The sequence below is a fragment of the Pollicipes pollicipes genome, unplaced genomic scaffold, assembly GCF_011947565.3.
Source record: "Pollicipes pollicipes isolate AB1234 unplaced genomic scaffold, Ppol_2.1 Scaffold_4740;HRSCAF=5597_pilon_pilon_pilon, whole genome shotgun sequence".
Taxonomy (NCBI): domain Eukaryota; kingdom Metazoa; phylum Arthropoda; class Thecostraca; order Pollicipedomorpha; family Pollicipedidae; genus Pollicipes; species Pollicipes pollicipes.
The window spans coordinates 42,453,306-42,476,207 of record NW_023596545.1 but is presented as its reverse complement, the minus strand read 5'-3'; the positions used below and the strand labels follow the sequence as shown (position 1 = coordinate 42,476,207).

Here is a 22,902-nt window from a genome sequence, read left to right as displayed (position 1 = left end):
TCTCCCACCTGCCTGAGCGCACTCCTGATCGCACCACTGCTCAGAGAGCCCTGTGCTCTGGCCGGGGTCCCCTGGGTTCCACATGTCAGTCTGCCGGGGCGCTTCCGATCGTTCAGGGGCCCACCATGTTGGCCTTGGTGCCTTAGCCTGAGAGCAGCAGTTGGATATGCGCCAATTATTTTTTATCAGGAACTTTGCATTAGTCATTAGTCATCAGCCGACCACATCGACCAGGCTGGGAATTAAGCTCGAGCTTGATTTTGTTTGTATTCAGCAGCAAACTTTAGCTTACCTGCCGTCTTTTTCCCAAAAAACTAATCCTCAAAATGACAGGATTCACCATGATCTGGAGAAAGTGAAGGAGATCTATGTATGTGCATACGCAACACACCTAGTTTTCTAGGGCTGCGCATAGCAGGATACGTTCCTGTATATGGATAGCGTACTAAGCATCCTTATTGGTCGCAATGCGATGAGGGGGACCCCAAAGTCTGGAAAAGGCACTATGCTGCGTGCCCCCCCCCCCCCCCCCCCAGCTCCCTCCTCCTTGACGAAATCATGGATACTCCTCACAGGGAGCCTACTCCACTCCCTAGCCTCCCTACTCCTGACAGGGAGTCTGCTGAGCAGTGTTGTATTCAAGGAAATGGGCAACGAGGGCACGCGCCCCTAATCAAAATATTACATGCATCATATCCGAGCAATGTCGATCTGGAGAGGGGGCGGAGGGGGCTTCCGGTTGTCCAGCAAAGAACGTAGTTTTCCTGAAACAGGGCCTTTTGTTCCAGAAATTGGTCTCATGATGCATACAAGGACCTCCTTTTCCAGAACGGAACGTGTTCGGTTCGTGAAGGGGGCCCAGAGATCTAGCCAAGCGCCTCCTTATCCCAGCATTCTGATCCGAAACTGCAACCATCTGATGTATGAACGGGGTTTCCCATTCCAAAGACGGGGCCTTCTGAATGCAGAGGTTGCCTTCTAACACAGAACATGGCCTCCTGGCTTGTAGCGGGGGCCTCCCGAACAACATTTGAGTCTTCCAATCTAGACATGAAGCTGATTCATAAAGATGGCCTCAAGATCAGAAAACGGGCTTCTGATGTTGAAAAGGGCTTCTCAGCCCGACCTACCACTCTCTAGTTTAATTCTGAGGGTCTCCTTGGCCTGAATTACCGCATGTAGCTACAATGCATTTAGCTTGGTTAAATGGGCATCCCGGTAATTGTGAGGGGCAAAAACATGCCCTTTAAAATGCGTAAATGCATAGATTAGATGAGATAAGTGGGTTAGAACGGCTTGTGCCGGTTCACCACAAGTTAAACTTCCTTCACAAAATTTCACAATCGGATGATGGAGGAACCAGGGTTCCTACCAGCGCGGCCAAACGTGGGCTCTGATCCCATGGCACAGGCGAGAGGGGACACAGGACTCACGTGGTCCTTTAGGTCACGGGGGGTGAAGGGATCCCTGGGACCATCGGGACACCTGAGACACCTGGGATTGGAGGCCCGATCTAGCGGTCCAAGATCTACGGGTCTGTGGGGTAATATTTGTTGTGTTTTGGGCGTGAAATTCGGCAGTTTGTGTTACCGACATTGTCGTGCAGTCCGGGAGGGACGTCTTACATAAATGTTTTGTGCAAAAAGAAGACCTAAGGGTCAAAATGCACCCATCTGCCGACGAGGGCAAAGTGAGGTTACTGAAATCTGAGAAACAATACAATTTTGGGCAGACCTTCCTTGGCAGTGGCTTTGAGCTTCCTTGTGAGAAAACTGGATACTCTGTAGTCCCTAGGAGAAACGACTAGCGATACAGAATCCGGATACGTTTTAAATTTTGACACCTTTAGACCAGGTTCTTAAAAATGTGCAGTAAAGCGCTGCTTTCTGTGGCTGTTTTGTAAAGTATATTTGAGACATGTTCATTCTCCCCCCTCTGTCTACTACCAATTTTCCAAACGTCTTATTCTCTCAACTATCAGTAGTTTCACGCATGATAGGTATGGATAAATAGAACGTGATCACAAGCTACACAATGAGGTACCTACTTACAAACGCATCCGGTAGCTCACACTGCAACTCCATAGGCATGCGACTTACTACGCTCTCCGCCCAATCTTCTGCTGCTACATTTCAAATCGCTCGAGGATGTGGAGCACCTGAAATAGCAGAGAGCGCACGGACGACACAGTATCCGACGGCGGCCTCATGGTGCCGGAAATAACGCATTCGACATCCAGCAAACCATGATGAGCACGTGGTGGTCGATAATCAATATAGTACGTTCAAATACCGCGTTTATTGAGCTCATTAACACGCGCTCGGGTGGGTGGTCAATTTCATCCCCCACCCCCCACCCACGAAGTTTCTCTGGGGCGGTTTCTGAACGGTGTGGCGACCACGCCAAATTTTGCAAGATGTAGACAATATAATGCAGATTGTTTGGTGTCGAAAATTTACATGTACCTTGCATGGTCGCTGACCTACGGCACGTCAAAGTGTGGCCATTGATTCAGCGAAGTCATTTTCTAGGAGTCACTCAGTCTGATGCAACAACGAAGTGTTAGATAAACTTATATATTCCTGAGATACTTTCCTAGGCGACGCAACAGTTGAGGGAACAAATTCCATTGGCCTTGGGTCAGGTATCACGGTCAGACCAAGGTGAAAATCGACCTGCTTTATTACTATAGGGCCCGCCGGAAACTTGCAGGAGTAGTTTCTGGTGCTCATCTCTAATTTATTAATGACAGGAACCGCATTATACATCTTCCATAGACTTCTCAAAGGTCCGAATAGGTAACTGACCTGAAATGACCCAGGTCAACATCTTGTTTTAGGAACACACTGCCTAGCGTAAACTTCGTCGCTTATTCAAATGCAAAACTCAAGGCAGTCTTACATGAGCTTGGTAACTGTGACCTCCAAAAGGTCGAAAAGGTTACTGGCCTTAAATGGGCATCTGACCCTTTGCCTAGAACAAGTGTCTTACTAGGGGTGCGTTGTATCTGGGGGTACTTCGGACGCCAACCTGGAGATTGACTTTGTTTGACCTTATTTCACCCAGAGGTCATGACATAGGAAGCCCAAACTTTGACCCAAGTGAGTTCACGTACACACAAACACCTTGTGGATTTGGATGTGTCTAGCTCTCTTAGCTCCTGTGATCTCAGGGAGGTCAAATTGACCCTCAACCCGAGCGAAGGGTATCCGACCGGCCACCCGAGCGCGTGTTCATGCCTGATGCACCACTGCCAAATAGCGAAAATGTCCAAAGGTTGTAAGCATAGGTCAATGGTCATATGTTTGCATGACAGAAATCAAAGGTGATCTGCAAGCTTATCGTGCATGAATATTGCAATTTTGGCCAGATGGGCCAGGTGGATGGCGGAAATAGGCGTCTTGCCGGGAACACGATTTGTGAAGGATAACGGACCGGCATGGCAGCCAGGACCATGGGCAGGACCACCATTGTAGCACGATCTTGCCAGCCGTTGGCTACACCGACATTGCCCATACATCGTCGATGCGGCATGGGCATGCCACCGATAACCGATACAACCCTAACATGAGCTTGGCCACGCATCTACCGCCCGTGTGAGGTTATTCAGGGACAGTCGGGTCCTGATCAGCACGGGGTAGACTGGTGGAACGGTGGTAACAGAGCAGTAAAATGTATGTTCAGTGAAGGCAATAACTCTCTGGAGCACGTTCGCACTTAGAAGTCTTTCCCCGGGAAGAATCATTCCGATGTTCGACGCATCGCGGCAGTGAAGGAGGCGCAATAATCTTCGTGCGCGTGCTGGCGAATGTGCTTCACAAGCAGCCGCTGAGGGATTGCGTTGATCACTGTATTGCTCTCTCAACAACTAATACATTTGTGTGCTGACACATGCGCTCTGCATCATATCATGTCACCGTTTTCCTGCATCGAGATGCCTTTACATTCAGAAACAAGAACGCAACGCACATGGAAATCTTTTTTTCTACTGGACGGCGGCATGGCGTCTTGAAATCTTGGGAGCACGAATAATAGGAAATACGTGCTGACGACTCCACAGATCAGAATCTGAATCTAGCCCTGCGTGTGATATGAACTCCACACTAGCACCAAAGCATGCTGCGCTCCACAAAAAAACCTGACGTGCAGCATTTAGCTAACACTGCAATTTCGCACGACAGCATACCTTGTGTCACTTTCCATAGAGATGTGATGTTGGCAGCAGAACAGGGGCCACTTCTTTGTTTGGTGTGGTAACCAAACACATTTGATCGCCATGACTTTGACATTAAATGACATTCACACATAGGCCATTTTTCACCACATACTATGCTGCTTTCCGAAATGCCAAAATCGAGACAGCCACATAAGGAATCGTTAGAATAACTAGTTTTGCCCTTATCATATGAGGCTCGAGCCGTATAACTTCTGTACGAGGCCCTGTACGGCAAACCACAATAAACCATCGCACAAAACAGCCGGCACAATCGATAACAGGTTTGACTTTAAATGATCACGGCATTACAGAATGATTAACCAGTTACGTTATACCAAGTGCCATTAAAGCTTTCACGATATGTCTGATGCCCGCTCCGAAAAATGAATTACATTAATAACCCACCACTTTGTTGATGATTCTGAAATGCTTACCACGGCAGTTTTTGGGGAACGGAGATGTGATGCGCTCGTTAAAGCAGAATGAATAAGTAAGCAAGCAAGCATTTATATGTAATTGTTACCAGCGTCTGAACGCGATGGTCACTGAAGTGAATAAATCATACGCATATATCTATAAATGCATGAATATTCGGAGGTCGGGACATGTCCCACCCTCCCCTGCCGACTGGAGCGTAACGAGCATAATCTAACAGGGCATGGAGTGCTCAAGATTTAAATGATTTTACGTACAAATTATAATTCAGCCATCTCTCACATTATCTGCAACGTCATGTAAAACCATAAAGCTCAACTACGGTGCTGCACTTCTCAGATGTGGCAATGCCACGAGCACAAGTCAAGGTTGGCCAAGTCGCAAAACAACTACCGATAGCCTTCCTACGTTACACGGTATAAACACAGCTTTCGACGCATATTTTACACCTTTACGCATCACATAACGGCCAGACCATTCGACATCTCATTTCGCCGCCTTCATAAACACGGCGCGCCGCATCGTCGAACAGAGGGCAGCACAGGCTGCCGCGCCACGGACACACAGAGGGCAGCACGAGCTGCTGCGCCACGGACACACACAGGGCAACAGCAGGCAGCATCGCCGCTGGTGCAGGGCCGGCCCCAGAAGCCGAGGAAGCCGATGTGTGCCGAGACGGACCGCTGCGTCTCAGAGGTCGGGGAAGCCGATGTGTGCCGATACGGACCGCTGCGTCTCAGAGGTCGAGGCAGCCGATGTATGCCGACACGGACCGCTGCGTCTCAGAGACCGAGGAAGTCGACGTGTACCGACACGGACCGCTGCGTCTCAGAGACCGAGGAAGTCGATGTGTGCCGACACGGACCGCTGGGTGAGCACGTCCACTGCCGAGGCCACGATCTCCGTGTCGCCGAAACGCATCCGGACCTGCGGCGGCCGACAAAAACGTTCGTCTAAGCGCATTGGCCGACTGAGGCACGTGACGGAGTGATCACAGAATAAAGTTTGTGTCGCAAGCAGCTGTACATAGTGAAAGCATTGGTTGGAGCTGCTGTCTGGAGAGCTAATTTCATAGTACAAGCTCATTCAGGTCGCTCCAAAAAACAACAGTGCAATCGTGGGTGTATCATACCGACCGAGGCAGGCAGGCAGAAATGTCTGTCGGCTGGTTTGTCCTCTCCGGGGATGGGGGAGCCAGAATCTCGATCACCCATTGGATCTCGAAACTTGGATAAAAATAACACTTTCCCCCTGCTTTAAGCAAAAACTTATCACTTGTCCAGTGGTGATGTATGGTTAAGCAAGGACTCAAAGGACGTTTTGCACCCACTTGCGCCAAACAAGCCTTCTTTGAATCCGGTGCACCTGCCTCCCAAGCACGGTTGCCGGCTCTTGCACCACACGACCATCACAACTTCCCACAAATTCCAGCCACGACTCTGCGAATCGTGCGCTACACATCGCAGCGCCGTCTCTGGGTTCAGGACTGCGGGCCTGCTCGTGGAAGGATGGCTGTCACCTGGACTTCACGGCGCTTGACGGGACTCAGTGGGCTTCCATCCAAGGTCAGCTTCAGTGTGCCGCACCGCTCCACGCCCTCGTCCGTTACGAACTGAAAATGGCGGAGGCCATCAGCGGCAGCACGCTGGCGCTCGTCATCAGCCTTACGGCTGGTGTTGGTTATTACCCTCGTCGCTCACAAAAGACACAGTCCAAAGACCACGACAAACCGACAGGAGCCAATAGGTTGGTGCGCGTCATACCACCGGTGGCCCCATCGCCGCCTCACTCCGCGTCCATCTTGTCCGAGGGGAGACATCCCTGCATCTCAAGCATCCAGCTGCATTAAGACTAGAAGCGTTTGACCTGGCCTGCATCAATGTCGTCAGCTGTTTGCGTCTTCTTCACCGCTTAGGGCGTGTTTGACCGAAGGTTCCCGCGCGATGCCCTGTCACGTGACCGCCCGCGCCATTGCACCCACCGTGACCTTCTCCTTATGCGAGCAGTAGAGGTGGAGCACGATGGTAGTCTGGTCGACGCGCGCCGGCGTGTAGCGGCGCAGCAGGGTCTCGCCCACGCCCACCGACTGGTCGGCCGTCACGAACTTATCGAAGATGTCGGCGCACCACTCACGGTCGTCGCGCACCAGCAGCTTGCCTGCCGGGACGCCGTGCGCTGTGTACCGAGGCGCTGGTGGCCGCAGATGGTGTGCCACCTGTCCCGCCGACCGGCGGTGGCCAGCGGACAGGCCGATAGCGGACCCGAGCAACTCGCACATTGACAGCGGACGGTTTGGTAAGGACTTAGCACGCGTCTGGGTGGCCGGTGGAATACCCTTCGCTCGGGTGGGGGATCAGTTTTACCCCTGATATTTTAACAAACGAAACAAACAACAAACTAAGCGGCCTAGACGTACCACATTCACAAGGTTGGCTGGCTAGTATGTGAGCCTACGTGTGTCAAAGCTTGAGGTTCTTAGGTCATGACATTTGGGTCAAATAAGGTCACACAAGGTCAAACTCCAGGTTGGTGGCCAAATTGCTAGCAAAGTGCCGCCAGATTTCCTTATGCAAACGTCTTGAACATAGATACCTCTTCAGAATAAAAGGTCACTGATGTTCATTTAAAGTCCGTAGCCTTTTTTTACCTTTAGAAGGTCATGGTGACCAAAAGCCTACGAGATTGTTTTAATTTTTTCATTTGAATAAGCGCCAAGGATTACGCTTGGCGGCATGTTCCTAGCAACAAAATGTCGACTTGTGTCATTTTAGGTCAGTGACATGCCCTGACCTTTAAGAAGTGCACGGAAGACGTCTGGTATGTTGTGGTCCCTATTACTGATGAATTCGGAATGAGCACCAGAAACTATCTCATACACTAAGCTCTCCAGTAAAACGGCTGGTTGGTTTAGACCTTGGTCCCACCTTCATATCTGACTAGCTCGATGGGATTTGTTGTAATTCTAGCGCCATTGTTTGACGTATGAGATTGAACGATTCCCTAGAAATTGTCTCCGCCCACGGCGTTGGCCTGACTTTTACACGTCATGGGTTAGCAAACTTACAAGGTACATCCAACTTTACGAGCCAAAATATCCGCTTTTGATTGTCAGCAGCTTTGCAAAGTGGCTACACCGCGCCGTCCTGAAATTTTCTGCAACATTTTCTGTAACCGGAAATTGTCTTGTCCCCCTCCCGGCGCGTATTGAAGAAGATATACCGGAAGACAACGACATGGGCGTTGGGGATTGGTAGTGGCAATGACATGAATGAATCAAGGAGCTACACCTGAATGGGTACGCAGTCTCGTTGGAACTACACAACTCGGGATAGCCCGGCCGGTGGTAGTTCACACCGCAAGGCATTTGCTGCTGCCACTTGACGTCCCGTACCTTGTGGGTGGATGCCGCGCATGAACTTGTTGAGCACGCCTACGCCGTATGTCATGGTGGACCGTCTCACTTGGATGACGCTGCTGTCGAGGCCGAACAGAACTGCACCACGCAGGATCGCCAGACTCATCTCCTGAAATCGACGCGATGGACTCGTCTCCTGATGCCGAATATCTTACTAGTGCCCACGGGAGGAGAGCGCGGTGTGTCAGGTCGGCCAGGCGCCATTTCATTACCATAACCTTTTCTAAAAAATGTATTTTGTGTCGTATGGACCTCGTTACCCTATCTTACAAGGTCAGATTCTTTCAATGCTACTGACGCGCGTGTCACCTACAGAAGCTCAGTTCGCCTACAGAAGCTCAGTTCAGTGAGGCTCCTGTTACGAAACACGCGAGGCAATCCAAACAAACAAAGCATGAACCCTAAAAAACAACTGACGACTTCAAATGTGACGGAGATTTCGAGGGTGCTTGGGGAACCCAATGTTCGCTTTATTTATTTGCATTAAAACACCACAAGTTTATCACATCTTCCAGGAAAGAGACTACCCCTCTCCCCCCCCCCCCTTTCACCCAATCCTGTCTGAAAACCTGTTTTCCTCACTGAAGCATTTATTGAAACTTAGGTGAAAGCATATTATTTCCTCCTTAACAAAAGTGTGTGTGATAGCACTCTATAGCCAAAATTCTGACTCGGTGCAGCTCTGCCCTCCCTCTCCCGCACACACGCACACGCACCACGCACACGCACACGCACACGCACAACACACCCACACACACACACACACACACACACACACACACACACACACACACCACACACACACCACACACACACACACACACACACACCGCAAACACACCACACACACACACAACACACACACACACACACACACACACTTACACACACATACAAACACACACACCACACACATACACACACACACATGAAAAACGTCATCCAAAATTGTTAAAATGAGAACATTCGGCGCGATTCATTTCATGACGCTACTTTGTTTCATTCAGGGACGGCATCTTGGGCCAAACTCGAAAGAGAATTCATGAATTCACGAACCTGTGGTATCACAACCTTGATCCTTTCCGAGAACTCGCTTTTCATCCGCTCCTGCAGAAATCTGGATTCCGCGAAGCCTCCAACGAGGAAGAGGTAGTGCATGTTTGAAACCATCGCAAAAAGAGCTTCCACTTGCTGCGGAAAAGAATGCAAAGCTGTGGAATTTGTAACATGGTGCGCATAGGCAAAACAATCGGCCTCAGCGGAAACATGTTACCTCGTCGAAGGTCATTCGAGAACGACGGTAAAATTGAGAATTACAACAGACATAAGCACTAAAATATTTCTAACGGTAATTCATAGAAAGGCATCAGGTTTATCTCTCGGTTACCAGTTAGCTTCACTGGTTTCAGGTATGGGTTTTAGGTCGTCGCGCTTCAATGCAGGCGCTACAGTATGCTTCGGTGATTTCAGTTCACAAGTTCCCGATAGAAAAAGTCAACTTGGTTTGGCAGCATGGCAGCCAAGCCAAGTCGCTTAGTGAAATGGGAGCGGTATGGCGGCGTAATACCTCTGTGATCTTGTTCAGGGTGGGGACGAAGAGCTGCTGCATGAGGCTGGACTCCAGGCGGAGCATGCCATCCGTGTAGCGCACTTGGCCAGCTTTGTAGGCCCTCACCGCCTGCTCCACCTGACCACAGACACGGCATCATCTGCCACACCACCGCCAGCTTTGTAGGCCCTCACCGCCCGTTCCACCTGACCACAGACACGGCATCATCTGCCACATCACCGGCGGCAGGGGCAGCGCGCGGGGTCAACGTCCGCAGCGGCAGCTCACCTCAGACACCATCAGTTACTGCTGCATCGTGAAACAAATCACATCCCGACATTTATCGATCATATCTATGCATCCTGTAAGGATGAAAGGTATACCAATATTGGGACGTTGATCAATATTCTGATCACGACTGTTCTACCACAAGTCAAGCATTGCACGCGCATTTACTATGAACTGGGCAATATCTGGAACTCCAAAGTTGTTGACATGGCTTGAAGCACAGCTTACTGGAACATATGATAGCGTTTGGCCCTAGAATCCCTTATTTTCCCCTTTCGCATAACAAGCATTCTGCATACAGCTGCAAGCATCCCATACAGCCGCTTGCTAGTGAGTCGTGCGCCCTAGTGACGTGCCTCTCACCCTCTTGCCCCTGGCTTTCTTGTATTCGCTGATGAAGGCGAACGGCAGGGCCACGTTGAGCGGGGACTTCTTGCCGGGCGAGGCCGACCTCTTGCGCGCCTCGAACGCCACCATGAGGTCGACCCAGGCGGCCGGCCGCCGACACCGGAACCCGGCCACAAACTCGGCACCGAATATATCACAGAGCAGCCGCTCAAACTGCATATCCACGCCTGCGGGCGCGGCAGGAGTCGCTGTCTAAACTGAGTCCAAAACCCGGGCCCACTGTATGTCTGTACCCGATCCGCTGGCTGAGTCGGGGCTAAGTCCGGTCACTGGGGCATTAAGCGCGGACAACCGGTTCGTCCACAGGAGAGTTTAAAGCCGCCAGCCAACTGGTTGTCCACCTCTAAGTCAGTTGAGCACACGGAATGTTTCACGCATACAAAACAAGGAAAGCGAGCGTCGGTTGTTCCAGAAACCCAACAGCAAGCTCGTGTGGTTAGTATGTTTAAAGTCGCACACGCTGAGATCACGCCTGTACCAGCACTAGAGCACGTCTAATGCAGCCTAAGCATACTGAGCTACGCCGCAGTAGGTGTGCCACAGCTGAGGCCAAATGACCTACACAGCTGCATGACTGCCATAGCTGAGGCCGACTGACCTACACTGCCGTATGACTACCATAGCCGAGGTCGATTGACCTACACTGCCGTGTGACCAGCATAGCTGAGGCTACTGCCCTACACTGCCGTATGACTACCATAGCTAAGGCCGACTGCCCTACACTGCAGTATGACCAGCATAGTTGAAGCCGACTGCCCTACACTGCCGTATGACCAGCATAGCTGAGGCCACTGCCCTACACTGCCGTATGACTACCATAGCTGAGGCCAACTGACCTACATTAGTGTGTGACTACCACAGCTGAGGCCGGCTGCCCTACAGCCGTATGACTACCATAGCTGAGGCCGACTGACCTACACTGCCGTATGACTACCATAGCTGAGGCCGACTGACCTACACTGCCGTATGGCTACCATAGCTGAGGCCGACTGCTCTACACTGCCGCATGACTGCCTCAGCTGAGGCCGACTGACCTACACTGCCGTAGGGCCCACCGCTGGCCTTGTACACCTCCTTGAGTTGGCGGCGCCCCGAGTCAATGACCTCGTGCACGGTGATGTCGACTGTGCCGCCGCCGCAGTCCACCACCAAGTACCGGGTACCTGGTGGACATCACGCGGTAGTCAACTTCCCACCGAGCCCGGTAGTTGATGTGCACATCTAATCACGTCCAAATCACAAGTACCGCGCACATCAAAATCACAATGCTATCTGAAACCCTCGCCCACGATAAGGTTCGGATAATGGTTTCGTCTTCTATGGCATGGGCGCCAAGCGCACACTCCGCGGGTGGGGGTGGGGGTGGGGATTGGGGGGGGGGGTCCCTGAGCGGGCTAAAGCTCGGCGGTTGGAGCCTCAGGCACATGCAGTCCCGTCCCACTGTTACCTGTACCTTCATCACATAGCCCCTGAAATGATCATTTTTGGTCGAAAGGACTCTGATCCAAACACCTAAAATGTCACCTCTGGTACACGGCTGCTCCGGTTCGTGTGTCGGTTACGTGGTGGCTACGTGGGAGGCCGGAGCAGACCTACCCTGGACCATGTCGACGGCGGCGCCCGTGCGCGCCTCGGCGCCGTGGGGGTTCTCCTGCACTGAGAGCCGGTCGCCGCCCTCCTGCACCAGCTCGTGCAGGCGCAGGCTGTGGCAGTAGACGGAGGCCACCTCAGGCTCGAGGGCGATCATCAGCGTCTCCCGGCTCTCCTCGGAGCACAGCTCGGCCTGCCGGCGTTCAGGGCGGACCCTGTGTGCTCCCTCGCAGTGTAAGGCGGGCAGAAGTCGGACGACTCTCGTTCGCCAACGCTTTGGTCATTATCATAGGGTCATCATCACTAACGTAGAGCCGCTCATACAAAAAGGCTTTAACGGGATGTTTCAGTGCAGTAAGCAGTGAAACGCCGTCAAATATACGACCCAGAACACGACTTCTTCTGCCGCGCTAACTGACGCAACCACCTCAGAGGCCGGCAAGGCATCGCATTGAGTACGAGGGCCACACTTTCACTCGGCGAACGCTGCAGGTGGCTCGCGTGCTCACCTGATAGGCAGCCTGCCTCATAAACTGTTTGGCGTGCTGCCGCCAAATGGCCGGGACGGTGATGACCCAGCGGACCTGCTCCGGCGGCACCGGGTCCCCCACCAGGTCATCCAATTCGGCCATCGCTTGGCGCCGGAAGAAGGAGAGCGCATGCGCGAACACTGCCAGCGCCGAAATGCACTGGCCATTGGCGGCCGGAATGTAGGTGTCCAGGCTCAGGCTCTGTCGCACACAGCCGCAAGGTCATCGCTGGGAAACACGTTACGCTAGGACCGATTCAACAGTAACCGAGCAAATAAGCATCCGCTGCGCAAACAGTACGAAACTGTGGGGACGTCACACACAGCTTTGTATCAGCAAGGGAATAGTGGGCATAATGGACATGACATCCCGCAACGTCACCTGAAAATTCATGTAAACACCACTCAGGCCCTTATGTCCAGAGTCTGATACGCTGCGGCTCCTTCACCAGGAAGGAAGAAGCAGTGCGACACTCAGTGTGTCAAAAATCGAGCTTGCCCACTCGCATTTTTGCAGGCAGACTGGGCACGACACGTATAGGCGCAGCATTCAGCTGCTCCCGCGTCCGCGTGGGCACAACACGCAGCTGTTCCCGCGTCCGCGTGGGCACAACGCGCAGCTGCTCCCGCGTCCGCGTGGGCACAACACGCAGCTGCTCCCGCGTCCGCGTGGGCACAACACGCAGCTACTCCCGCGTCGGTGTGGGCACAACACGCAGCTGCTCACCGCGTCCGTGTGGGCACAACACGCAGCTGCTCCCGCGTCCGCGTGGGCACAACATGCAGCCGCTCATCGCGGCCGTGTTGGCACAACATGCAGCCATTCACCGCGTCCGTGTTGGCACAACATGTAGCTGCTCACCGCGTCCGTGTGGAGAGAGAGCTTGAACTTGTCGAAGAAGAGCCAGTCGGCGGCCTGTCGGGGCTCCAGGTCATGGTACGCGTCCCGGGCGGCGTAACCGAAGGCACTGAAGTCGCCCTGCGGCGTCAGCAGCAACGCCGTCGGCGTCTTTTGGTTGTTGAGTCCGGGGTCCCCGCCTGAGGGCCGGGGTGCGGTCATACAGAGGTCAGCGTCGCTGACAGTCGAGACCGGCGTGCTCCAGGGCTGTCGCGTGAACCACGTTACATTGTGTGAGAACGGCGCCGCTCTCCTGCCCGTCAGCAGTCCTGCACCCAGATACGTCACAAAAAGAACGAGGCAACCTTTTCTAAAAAAAAAGGCAAAAGTGGTAGAAAAATTTGGTGGAAAAGGTAACCATGCCTGGGCTCATTCCCTCTCCATTCGGATCAAATTACAATCATAACCGGACTGCATTACATCGTCGATGATAAGCCCTCATATGAATACCGCTTTGGCCAAACCATGTCGGCTGCAGTCGACGTTCGTCCCGGTACCTACCGTCGGCCCTCCTCATGATGTGGATGCTGGTCGGGTTCGTGACGAAGCTGAAGGCGTAGCCGCTGTATGTGGTGCCGAAGTCGATGGCCACGACCACGGTGTGCGCGTGCGGCCGGGTGTCGGCTGGCCCGGCAGCGCGGTCCGGCGGTGACTCGAGTCGTGGTGCCGGACTGGCCGTGGGCGTGGTCGGCGCCGTGCTGGGCGTGGCGTAGCGGGTCACGCCCACGTCACCCATGTCCGAGCAGAGGCTGTCACAGAGATGCGGCGGCGACAGCACGCTCTGCTCGGCCTCGGTCACCTCCTCCACCAGGTTATAGTTCTCGGTATGGCTGTGGCGGTTCCAGGCGGCACCATCGGGCGCTGCCTCGCGCTCGGAGGGGTGCAGTCGCTCGTCCGTCGGGCTGGCCGACCGGGCGTCCTGCGTACGCCCCGCCTCGCTCCCGAGACTCGGCGTCTCGCCCCCGAGACTCGGCGCCTTGCCCTCGATGCTCAGCGCCTCACCTCGCGGACTCGGCGAACTACGGGAGCGCGCGTCGCCCTCGCTCCCGAGACTCCAGACATCACGCCCTGGCTCGTGCTCCGGGCCGGGCTCCGAGCCACGCTCCTCCTCGCACCAGGTCTGCAGGTGCCGCTCGCGCGCCATCTGCGCGGCGAAAGCCGAGCTGAAGCCGTGCGGGTCGGCGGGCGCTGCGTGGGCGTCCAGCGCTCGGTCCAGCTCACGGAGCACGGTCTCGGCCTGCCGCGTATCGGCGCCGGGCCGGCCGGGCGCCGGCGCCGGCTCGCGCCCGAGCAGGTCGTGCGCCCGCACCAGGTCGTGGTTGATGGCCTCGGTGAGGCGGGGGGCGCCCTCATGGCTGCCGTCGGATGACGCCGCCGACGTCAGCGATGAGAAGGACAACGGGTCGCGCGTGAAGTCCAGCCTGGTCTCGAGGTGGAGCATGCGCGGCGGCTTGGGCGGGGTCTCTGCGGGCGGGGCGGGGTCAGAGTTTACGGGGCCGTGTCAACAGAGCGGCGTTTTTGTGTCACGGAATAGAGTGGACCTTACACGTTACAGAGCTTGAACGACTGTGTAATCAAGGATATGGCCGCATTGATGTAGCATTTTGCAATGAGACGTTCAGTTTGTATTCCGTTGGCGGGCTCACATTTGCTGTCAATCGGTTTTCTGGTTGTTATGGAAAGTGAGAAAATCAATCTCCGCGTTTACGACACACACTCAACCGCAAACTTTATGTTTCCCTGCTCTTTCAAGCATCAACCGTATATGAACGCATTCCGCTTGGGGCACTGTGCAGAAGCAGCTAAAGCCATAAATGGGGTGTCCACGTTGTTTTCCGCTCTCTTGACCTTGCTTTCCGCCGTCGCACCTGCACTTTTGCCTTGAAGCAGAGTAGCCTACCGTGACGTTGCCGCAGTGGCCAGAGCGGCATCGCCTGCTGACAGTCGGCCAGCGACTGCAGTCGAGGGATCATTCAACAAGGGTGAGGGGCCGTTCCGACTCGTCAGGGGCCCCTCCCGACACGTCAGGGCTCCTGAACTGTTGGCGTCGTGACGTTGCTGCATCGACTGGGAGCTGCGTTCACATGCTCAGGAGGAACGTCCCAAAAGTGTGCCCACCAAGCTTCTTTTTGAAGTAAATCAGTTTCATCCATTACAATTGGTTTATAGTTGGACTTCCGCGAGAAGATGGGCCTTGGTCTCCCATCGTTCCCAGTCTCCTCCATTCCTTTGCTTGCGACTGCACTTCCCAGCACGAACTACAAAATTTATAGTTTCATAATAATGTTCCTACCGTGACCTACCGTGACCTACCGAACCGGAAACCCCTCCGCACCCGCTTACAATTATTACTACTACACGCCGCGTACCCAGTCCAGGCAAATAATAAAAGGAAGTTCGGTCAGAGCGATCGTAGCTCGTAAAATGTTCTTTTTAAAAACAAGCAAAGAGAAATTTGGTGTACGAATGCCGTTGGTGTGCTGGTACGGTTGGCAATGACCTTGACCTGTGCTCGGCCGGAGGGCTAGGATAAGCGCGCCCGGCCGGGGAAGCTGAGTTGCCCTGGGGTCTCCAACTTCCAGACGCCGTATAAGAAAGGCAAAGATACCATTGTTTCTTATGTAAGGTCCATTTCGAGGTCGGCAGAGGACACGGAAGGTCAAAAACGGTCGTTCTGACAGATGCAGTTAAAACCAATGTTACACGGCATGACGGATATTGAGGACACGGAAGTACATATGAAGACCGTAGGGGGTTCATACCGACCATTTCTGTTTCCCGAAAAGGATCACGTCAGTTCAGGTCATCGCTCAAATTTGGCCTACAAGTAGCATACAAGAACGATACTTGTTTCACTATGTGCTTCTGACTAAATTTATTTTTCTATGTATAGCTGTGAGACAAACGTGTTCTAGACACAAAAATACCCCTTTAGGCTGACCTAGAGGCCAGCTGTGATCAACCCAAGTCAAATCGTGAGCCATTCAAATGAAAAAGCTTGAAGTGCCAGCCGGGTCTATGTGACCAGTTCAATACTTTTTTGTGGACAGAAATAGAATGCTGTGCATCTACAGGCACCAAAAATCGCATGGATATTGCACACATTATGCATGGTCCCCATGACATTTGGCAATGCTTTTGTAACAAACTAAGGACAGGTACACCGGTATATGAAATTGTACGCCAACAGCTCCACAAACATGATAGGGAGGTGGCTACACGCATCACACTCGTTAATCTAGTCTCCCCGCTGCTGAGAACATAGGTTATTGACCTTGGATGAGCTCATGTGACCCTGCATGTCCTCACGTGACCTATTGTGACTTCATTGTGCCTTAGAATACATGATATGATAATGATATCAAATAATCGTTTCAGTGTAGTATGCGAATTCTGCCCACGCAATTACCTAATAAAACTGGCTAGTTTTAGCTCATCGTTGTCTTGCAGAAGGCACCCATAGAGGAAGGCCATAACCTGGGCCAAGGTATTGTGCTCTGTAGTCATGCAGTGGTTGCACACGTGGGCTAGCGTTTTTTCCTCATACACAAAAACCAAAACTACACAAAATACACAGAACTTTGCATTTCTTATGAAATGGTGATAAAAACTGACCTGACTTCAGGTAATTGACTTTGCCAGCTTCCAAAAGAATAAATATACTGTATACGTACATACACTCATCGCAACAAACTGGGGGTATTATCATGCTCTATTACTATAACAAGTTTGAGCAAAGGCAAATTACCACAAAAAAGTTATGTGTTGTCCGAGTTTGTTAGAAGCTGGCCTCTTTGATCTTATATCAGCCAATGATCTTGGAAAATCAAAACTTGAACTTTGCACAAAAAATGCCAGATAAATAAATTAAGAGGTACTGAAAATTTCGTGTCGCTGTGAGTGTTCGTTTTTGACCTGTGCTCGAGAAACCGTTAGGGGGAAGTCAACTTCCCTCGGCAGGGCGCGGCTTAAGCGTCGGCCGAACCAGTCTGCTGTCGAGCAATTTACAATGACCCTTATGTTCTTGCGGCGACAGCGAGGTGGGAAGTCGGAGACTATCAGTCATCTCTCGTCAAACGCCTGCGTGTGTTACGAGCTTATTATATCCGGCTTGTAAGTTTGTGAGCATTGTTTGCGCTTCAGTAGCTTCATTCCGAGACATGTGCTCATGTCTGTTATCAATTTCAACAAATTTGAACGTCACGGTGAATAACACGTGGTTGCGCTGCAAGGCATACAACTATACAGCATTCGACGCTGTTTTCTGACGACAACTCAAACATGTGTTGTCGTCAGACGGCAATACATGTTTGAACGAGCTGAAAAAGCGAGCGCACAATAATGCACAGTTAGTTGCAAAAGAAACTGAAAACGCGTGATTTCTTCAGCGTACTCAAGATGCTACCGTTACGAAAGCTCGTTTCCTTTTCATGCTCGGTGACCTGCGCGCAAATGACCATGAAGAGCACGCTGAAACAGCCACAGCGTGAGCCCAGTGAGAAAGCCCATGCACCTAGCAGCGTTGCGCGCGAATCTCAGATGTGGAGAGGCTTCCTGTTCCCTGTTTTCCTGAAGAAACCTGTTTCCAGAGGTTTCTTCGATAATTTTCAATTGGACATTGGATCCTAGAAGTTCCTAATCAAAACCTGAATTAAGTTCGGAATCCTGTCTACAATTTCAACAAAATTAAAAATGCATACATGTAACAATTAATGTTGCACCCTGGAAATAGTTTGGATGCTAGAGGACCCTTTAGAATGCCTGGCTGGTCAGAAACGATTTTCCACTGAAGACATTGCAAGACTGACAAAGATCAAGTCGCGGTGTACTATTCGGAGCAGCTTGCAGAAATCCATTTGTGAAAGGAACGTAGCTGAAACTGAATATGGAAGGTAACCGTTTTGTATATGCCTTTGCAGGCGTCATGCTAGGGCCGGAGTGTGGCACGGTACACAATTTTCAGCACACTGAAAATTTTGTTTCTAAAATGAGATCCTGGAATATCTTGTCAAGTGGGTCCTCCTTGTAACACCTCTTAAAGTTGCGATAAGATCCAGGGGATTTTATTGCAGAATTGAATCTTGCATCCTTGGGGAACCTCGGACAACATTTAAACGACCTCATGCTTTCAAAAGCTCTTGGACAATGTTTTTAGAACAATGTTCCCAGATCGATATACGTTTCTGGAAATTTCGGCCCAGGAATCCAAATACGCACCCGGCATCCATTTCCAGATATTCGCTCGTGTCTGTTATCCATTTCAACTAATTGCAGCGTACTGGGGAATGACTCGTAAAATGCAAGAATTCAACTAAAGCTATGAGGTTTGCCCTGCAGGGCATGCAGCTTTTTCGCATACCAAAGTTTTGTAGGTCAAATTAGTTCACGAACAGGGTGAATGGGTTTTTGGTCTGGAAGTCGTTCTTCAATGGTCAAGAAACTTTTAGTTACTAGCCATTACCATATTCGGCCTCGGAACTATAACTTCGGTTTTAATTCTTTGCAAATGAAATATGTGGAAACTTGCTGGTTTCCTATGCTGGACAACGTCTTTTTGTCCCCATGCGCTGCAGCTATTAGTTATTGATGGTTTATGAGAGGTTACTCCGTTAGCTGATGGCTGAAAAGCTGCACTGGAGTGGCCATGCAACAACAAATAACTTTTCATAACGTCTTGAAGAAAATGTGTTTGCCTGATTAGATAGATTCTTGTCTATACGGCTGAAGTTGAATTTGGAAGATACATTTGACCTTGCGTGAACAGCGTGAAACGTGACCGCACTCGGGTATGGGGTCAATTTGAACCCCTCCAAGATTGTCCCAGAAAAAAATCCGAACGGTGCGGCATAGACACCAAACCTTGTTATCTGTAAGCAGCTGAATAAGCCAATCTTTTGGTACCACGAGTTGAATATACCTCGTAAGATCGCTGACCTGCAGGAGATCAAAATCAGGCCACGGCTGTCAGCGGAGGCGACTCTTGGCAAGCCGTTACGCTAATGCGACGATGGAGTGCTAAGATGAAGTTATGCAACTTTACAACGGATTCTTAGACAGATGAACACTTGAAATACAAATTAAAATCAATTCCATCGATGTTGAGTCAGGTGTAGGGAGAAGATCAATGCGAAAATAATACACTTCTATTGAAACCTGCTTCATTGCGTCGTGTTTTATGGCCACTTCCAGTCTTGAGAATAAGGGCATCGACGGATGTCTTATTTTGAATTCATCAGGGTCTGAGGAGGTAACAACATCACAATGATCTCAATCAACATTTGGCTTTGAAGAAAATGTCGCATGGGGTAACTCTTGACACGATTTGTTTCAAATATGAAAACAATCTCAAAGGTTTTGACCTTCTAACCCTCGCCCTAATTGGGGGTCGATGCGATCCCCCCCCCACGGTTTTTTCAGAATACCTCTCCCACATGCTAAGCATGCACCAAAATTTTTAGTAGTTTATGGGGCACGTGTTTTGATACCGAGAACGTGCTCCTAGCTTTCCTGGTTTTGGAGCAGCGAAGGTTTTGAGGAGTACTGCGCGGCAGTCTGCGCCCGACGTGGATGGCGGGCGGCAGCCGGCGATGCCGCCAAACGCGCGCGGCGGGCCGACATTGTTACATTAACGGAGACAAATAGCATACATATATGTTCGACATATGCAACAACATGAGTCATTGTACTCAGAATTGAACAAGGAACACGTTGTTTAGGTTACATATCGTCACTGACACGGTTACCTATGTCAAATAATGTCACTGACTTGCTGTAAGCCCGAATGAACATTTGCAAAGGGAGATGATCTAGGTTAAAGCTGATTACACGAGGAAGTCTGAGTGAATTTCCTACACCGATTTCAGGTTTGTCTGACCCATAAGAACTCATATAGAGCCCCAGTTACCATGCGTATTTTGTGGTCTCTAGTTATCTTAACTAGTCATCCAGGAGGGTGTAAATAGCAGATTTATGTTTGTCTCAAATTTGTTAGCTAGCTCAGGACCAACTCACAGATTTTTGGAGCTGGTTCAGCCCATGACTCAGGGTCGTTCCAATTTTTACAAGCTTAGTTCAGTCTCGTTGCTTGCATTGAATCAGTTGACTCATGACTCATCCAGCCTGCAAAGTCAAAGATCCGATGCAGTTCTGGCTTATCGCCCTGATGACTATTGTTCGCTGAGCTGCTTTTGCTAGGTTGAAACTACAAGTCAGCTCCTAATATATATATATATATATATATATATATATATATATATACATCTATATATGAACTAGGTGAGGCCTCTCTAACGTGCACTATGCGCTAACTTTACGAGCAAGTAATGTATGCCTAAAGAACCGCTCAAAATCTGTATAAATTCTGCACAACATTAAATGACCTTTAACACAGCGAGTTACGCTAACCCTGACTCCGCAGCTGCCGCTGGCTCTGTGACGTCACGAGCAGATCGCGTGACGCCGGCGTCACCAAGCGGGACGCTTCCTGTGGCTGGGCAGTCAGGCCGAAGGAACGATTCGCGAACACACCGATTCAAAATGAACAAACGATTCGCGAACAAGGCGCACGGCTCGCATCGCCGGTGCCGTGGGTCAGGCGATGGTCGGCCGCGCTTGGGGATGGACGCGAGTTTTTGACGTTCAGAGCTTGATGTTCTGAGATGGACGAGATGAGATGAACGTCCAGAGATGGACGTTCACAGCTTGGGTCGCGTAATCAAGCGTCTGGACGGTGCAAAGACAAGTCGATTGCGGGTCTCGGTCCTCCTCAACAGCCGCTCACTGAGACGACAACGGAAGCGCAAGTTTTTGCTGACGCTGACGTGGCCGGCTGGCCCGGCAGCGCTCCTGAGGCCTGGGGACAGTGCTTCACCGATCCGAGACCCCGTGCCCTGGCTGGTACGATGCCGGGCTGCCGGGTCTGTCGGGCGCGAAATTCTGCCGCTCCACAGTGCGGGGACGGCGTCACGGTGCCGCCGTCGGTAATTGCCGGCCCCTCACTTGGCCGGAAGCGGGTCGGGTCCCTGCGCTCTCGGTGCAGAGGACAGGAGGCATCAAACAATGACGCACCCCCGGCTCGATGACGATGCTATTCACCTGCCTGATCTGTTCAGTCCCATTCATTGATGCCCAGCTGGATCTGCCGCGCAATATGATTTACCGCGCAATGATTTGCATGCAATCGCATCAGTGGGGTTTGCGCGATGTTCTCAATGTAGGGTTTGCCTACCTGCAATATTAAATGGCTGGGCCTGATGTTGAGTACGTGGGACCATCACTCCCGGAGCGGTGTTATGACGCACCTTAAATGACATGCTGTCTTCTTCGACCACGCATGTGACCTAGGATATTACCTGGACAGACTCCGAAAACGGTTGAATCACATCTTAGCAAGGGAATGCGTTTCACTAGGGTATGTGTGAAGGCTGCGGGTTGCGCGTCGGACACTAACTGGCGCTCGTGGTATGTGTGAGATCCCCTTCACCCGTGTCCTGCGTGCACAATGGCGGCCGGCACAGGAAGTGAGTGGGGCTGGGCCGTCCGGGCAGGAAGTGTGACCGAATACAGCCGCTCCCATTGTATTCTCATCTGTTCAGCTTAGTTTGGTTTAGTCGGCTGCAGGTGCACCCACAAACTGAAGACGTTTTGTGTACAAGTGGATGAGGGGTCTTAATGGGACTACAGCAGGCGTAAGGCACTGCATCACACAAAACTCAGTGCAAACCTCAGTCACTCTTGCGTCCACAGCATGCGCCATTAAGAATTGGTTTGCAGTCTAATCTCTGCACGGGTTGCCAATCGCCAACTCATACCGAGGGCACGTGTTGCATTTGTTTTCATGCAAACACACTTGCCTGGATCGTGTCCTCCTCGAAAAAGGAAATATCGACCCAAAAACAAACAGAAAGTATTTAGCAACCAAACACGAGGAAACACAACCACTTTCAACAGAGGTCACTGCTTGCTGAATATTACTGCCACAATAATCAGTAAGCAGCCACAGCAGCGCCAGCACTGACCTCTGTTGCCGCGCCCGGGCCGGGGCGAGCAGCGCGCGTCGGCTGGCTCCGGTGCCTCCTGCGGCGACTGCGGCGGCTCGCACACCTGCACCATGTACACCTCATTGGCCGCCACCGGCACCCGACGCACTACCTTGCTGACCAGGTGCGTCTGCGTGGCGACCGTGTGCGTGCCAGCCTCCTCCGCGGCGTCGGCGTCGGGCCGCTGCTGGTGCTCGGCCGGCAGCGGCGCCACTGCGGCGCGCACCCGGCCGGCCGGCGCTCCGTTCCGCCTGGTCTCCCATGTCTGGACGAGCACGGCCGGCGCGGCCATGGGGGCCGCCGCGCTGCCGGCGATCGTGTGCCGCTTGCGGCGGCGCGCGCGCGGCGGCGACGGCGGCCGTGGTCGGCCCGCCTCGGCCAGCCGATTCCAGTGCAGAATGCGAGCGCGCACGGCGGCTGTCGGGCGCGGCGCGGCGCCGACGCCGGCCGACTCCGTGACCAGCGGCGGCTCCTCGGCGCCGACGCAGACGGTGCGGCGCCGCCGGTCTGTCCAGTCGTCGCGCGCGATGAGGATA

At 52.2% G+C, this 22,902-nt stretch overlaps 1 protein-coding gene across 1 annotated transcript; it reads right to left on the bottom strand.

Moving 5' to 3' along the window:
• Nucleotides 1-4,672: 4,672 nt before the first annotated feature.
• LOC119099397 (heat shock 70 kDa protein 12A) lies at nt 4,673-22,551 on the bottom strand. The gene is made up of 13 exons (XM_037222536.1): nt 22,346-22,551; nt 13,830-14,792; nt 13,293-13,468; nt 12,411-12,632; nt 11,908-12,094; nt 11,346-11,474; nt 10,267-10,478; nt 9,634-9,753; nt 9,123-9,257; nt 8,043-8,175; nt 6,633-6,808; nt 6,171-6,263; nt 4,673-5,578 (listed from the first exon to the last, which is right to left on the bottom strand). The coding sequence occupies exons 1-13, from the start codon at nt 22,437-22,439 to the stop codon at nt 5,480-5,482; spliced, it is 2,739 nt and encodes a 912-aa protein (XP_037078431.1). The 5' UTR covers nt 22,440-22,551; the 3' UTR covers nt 4,673-5,479.
• Nucleotides 22,552-22,902: the final 351 nt, after the last annotated feature.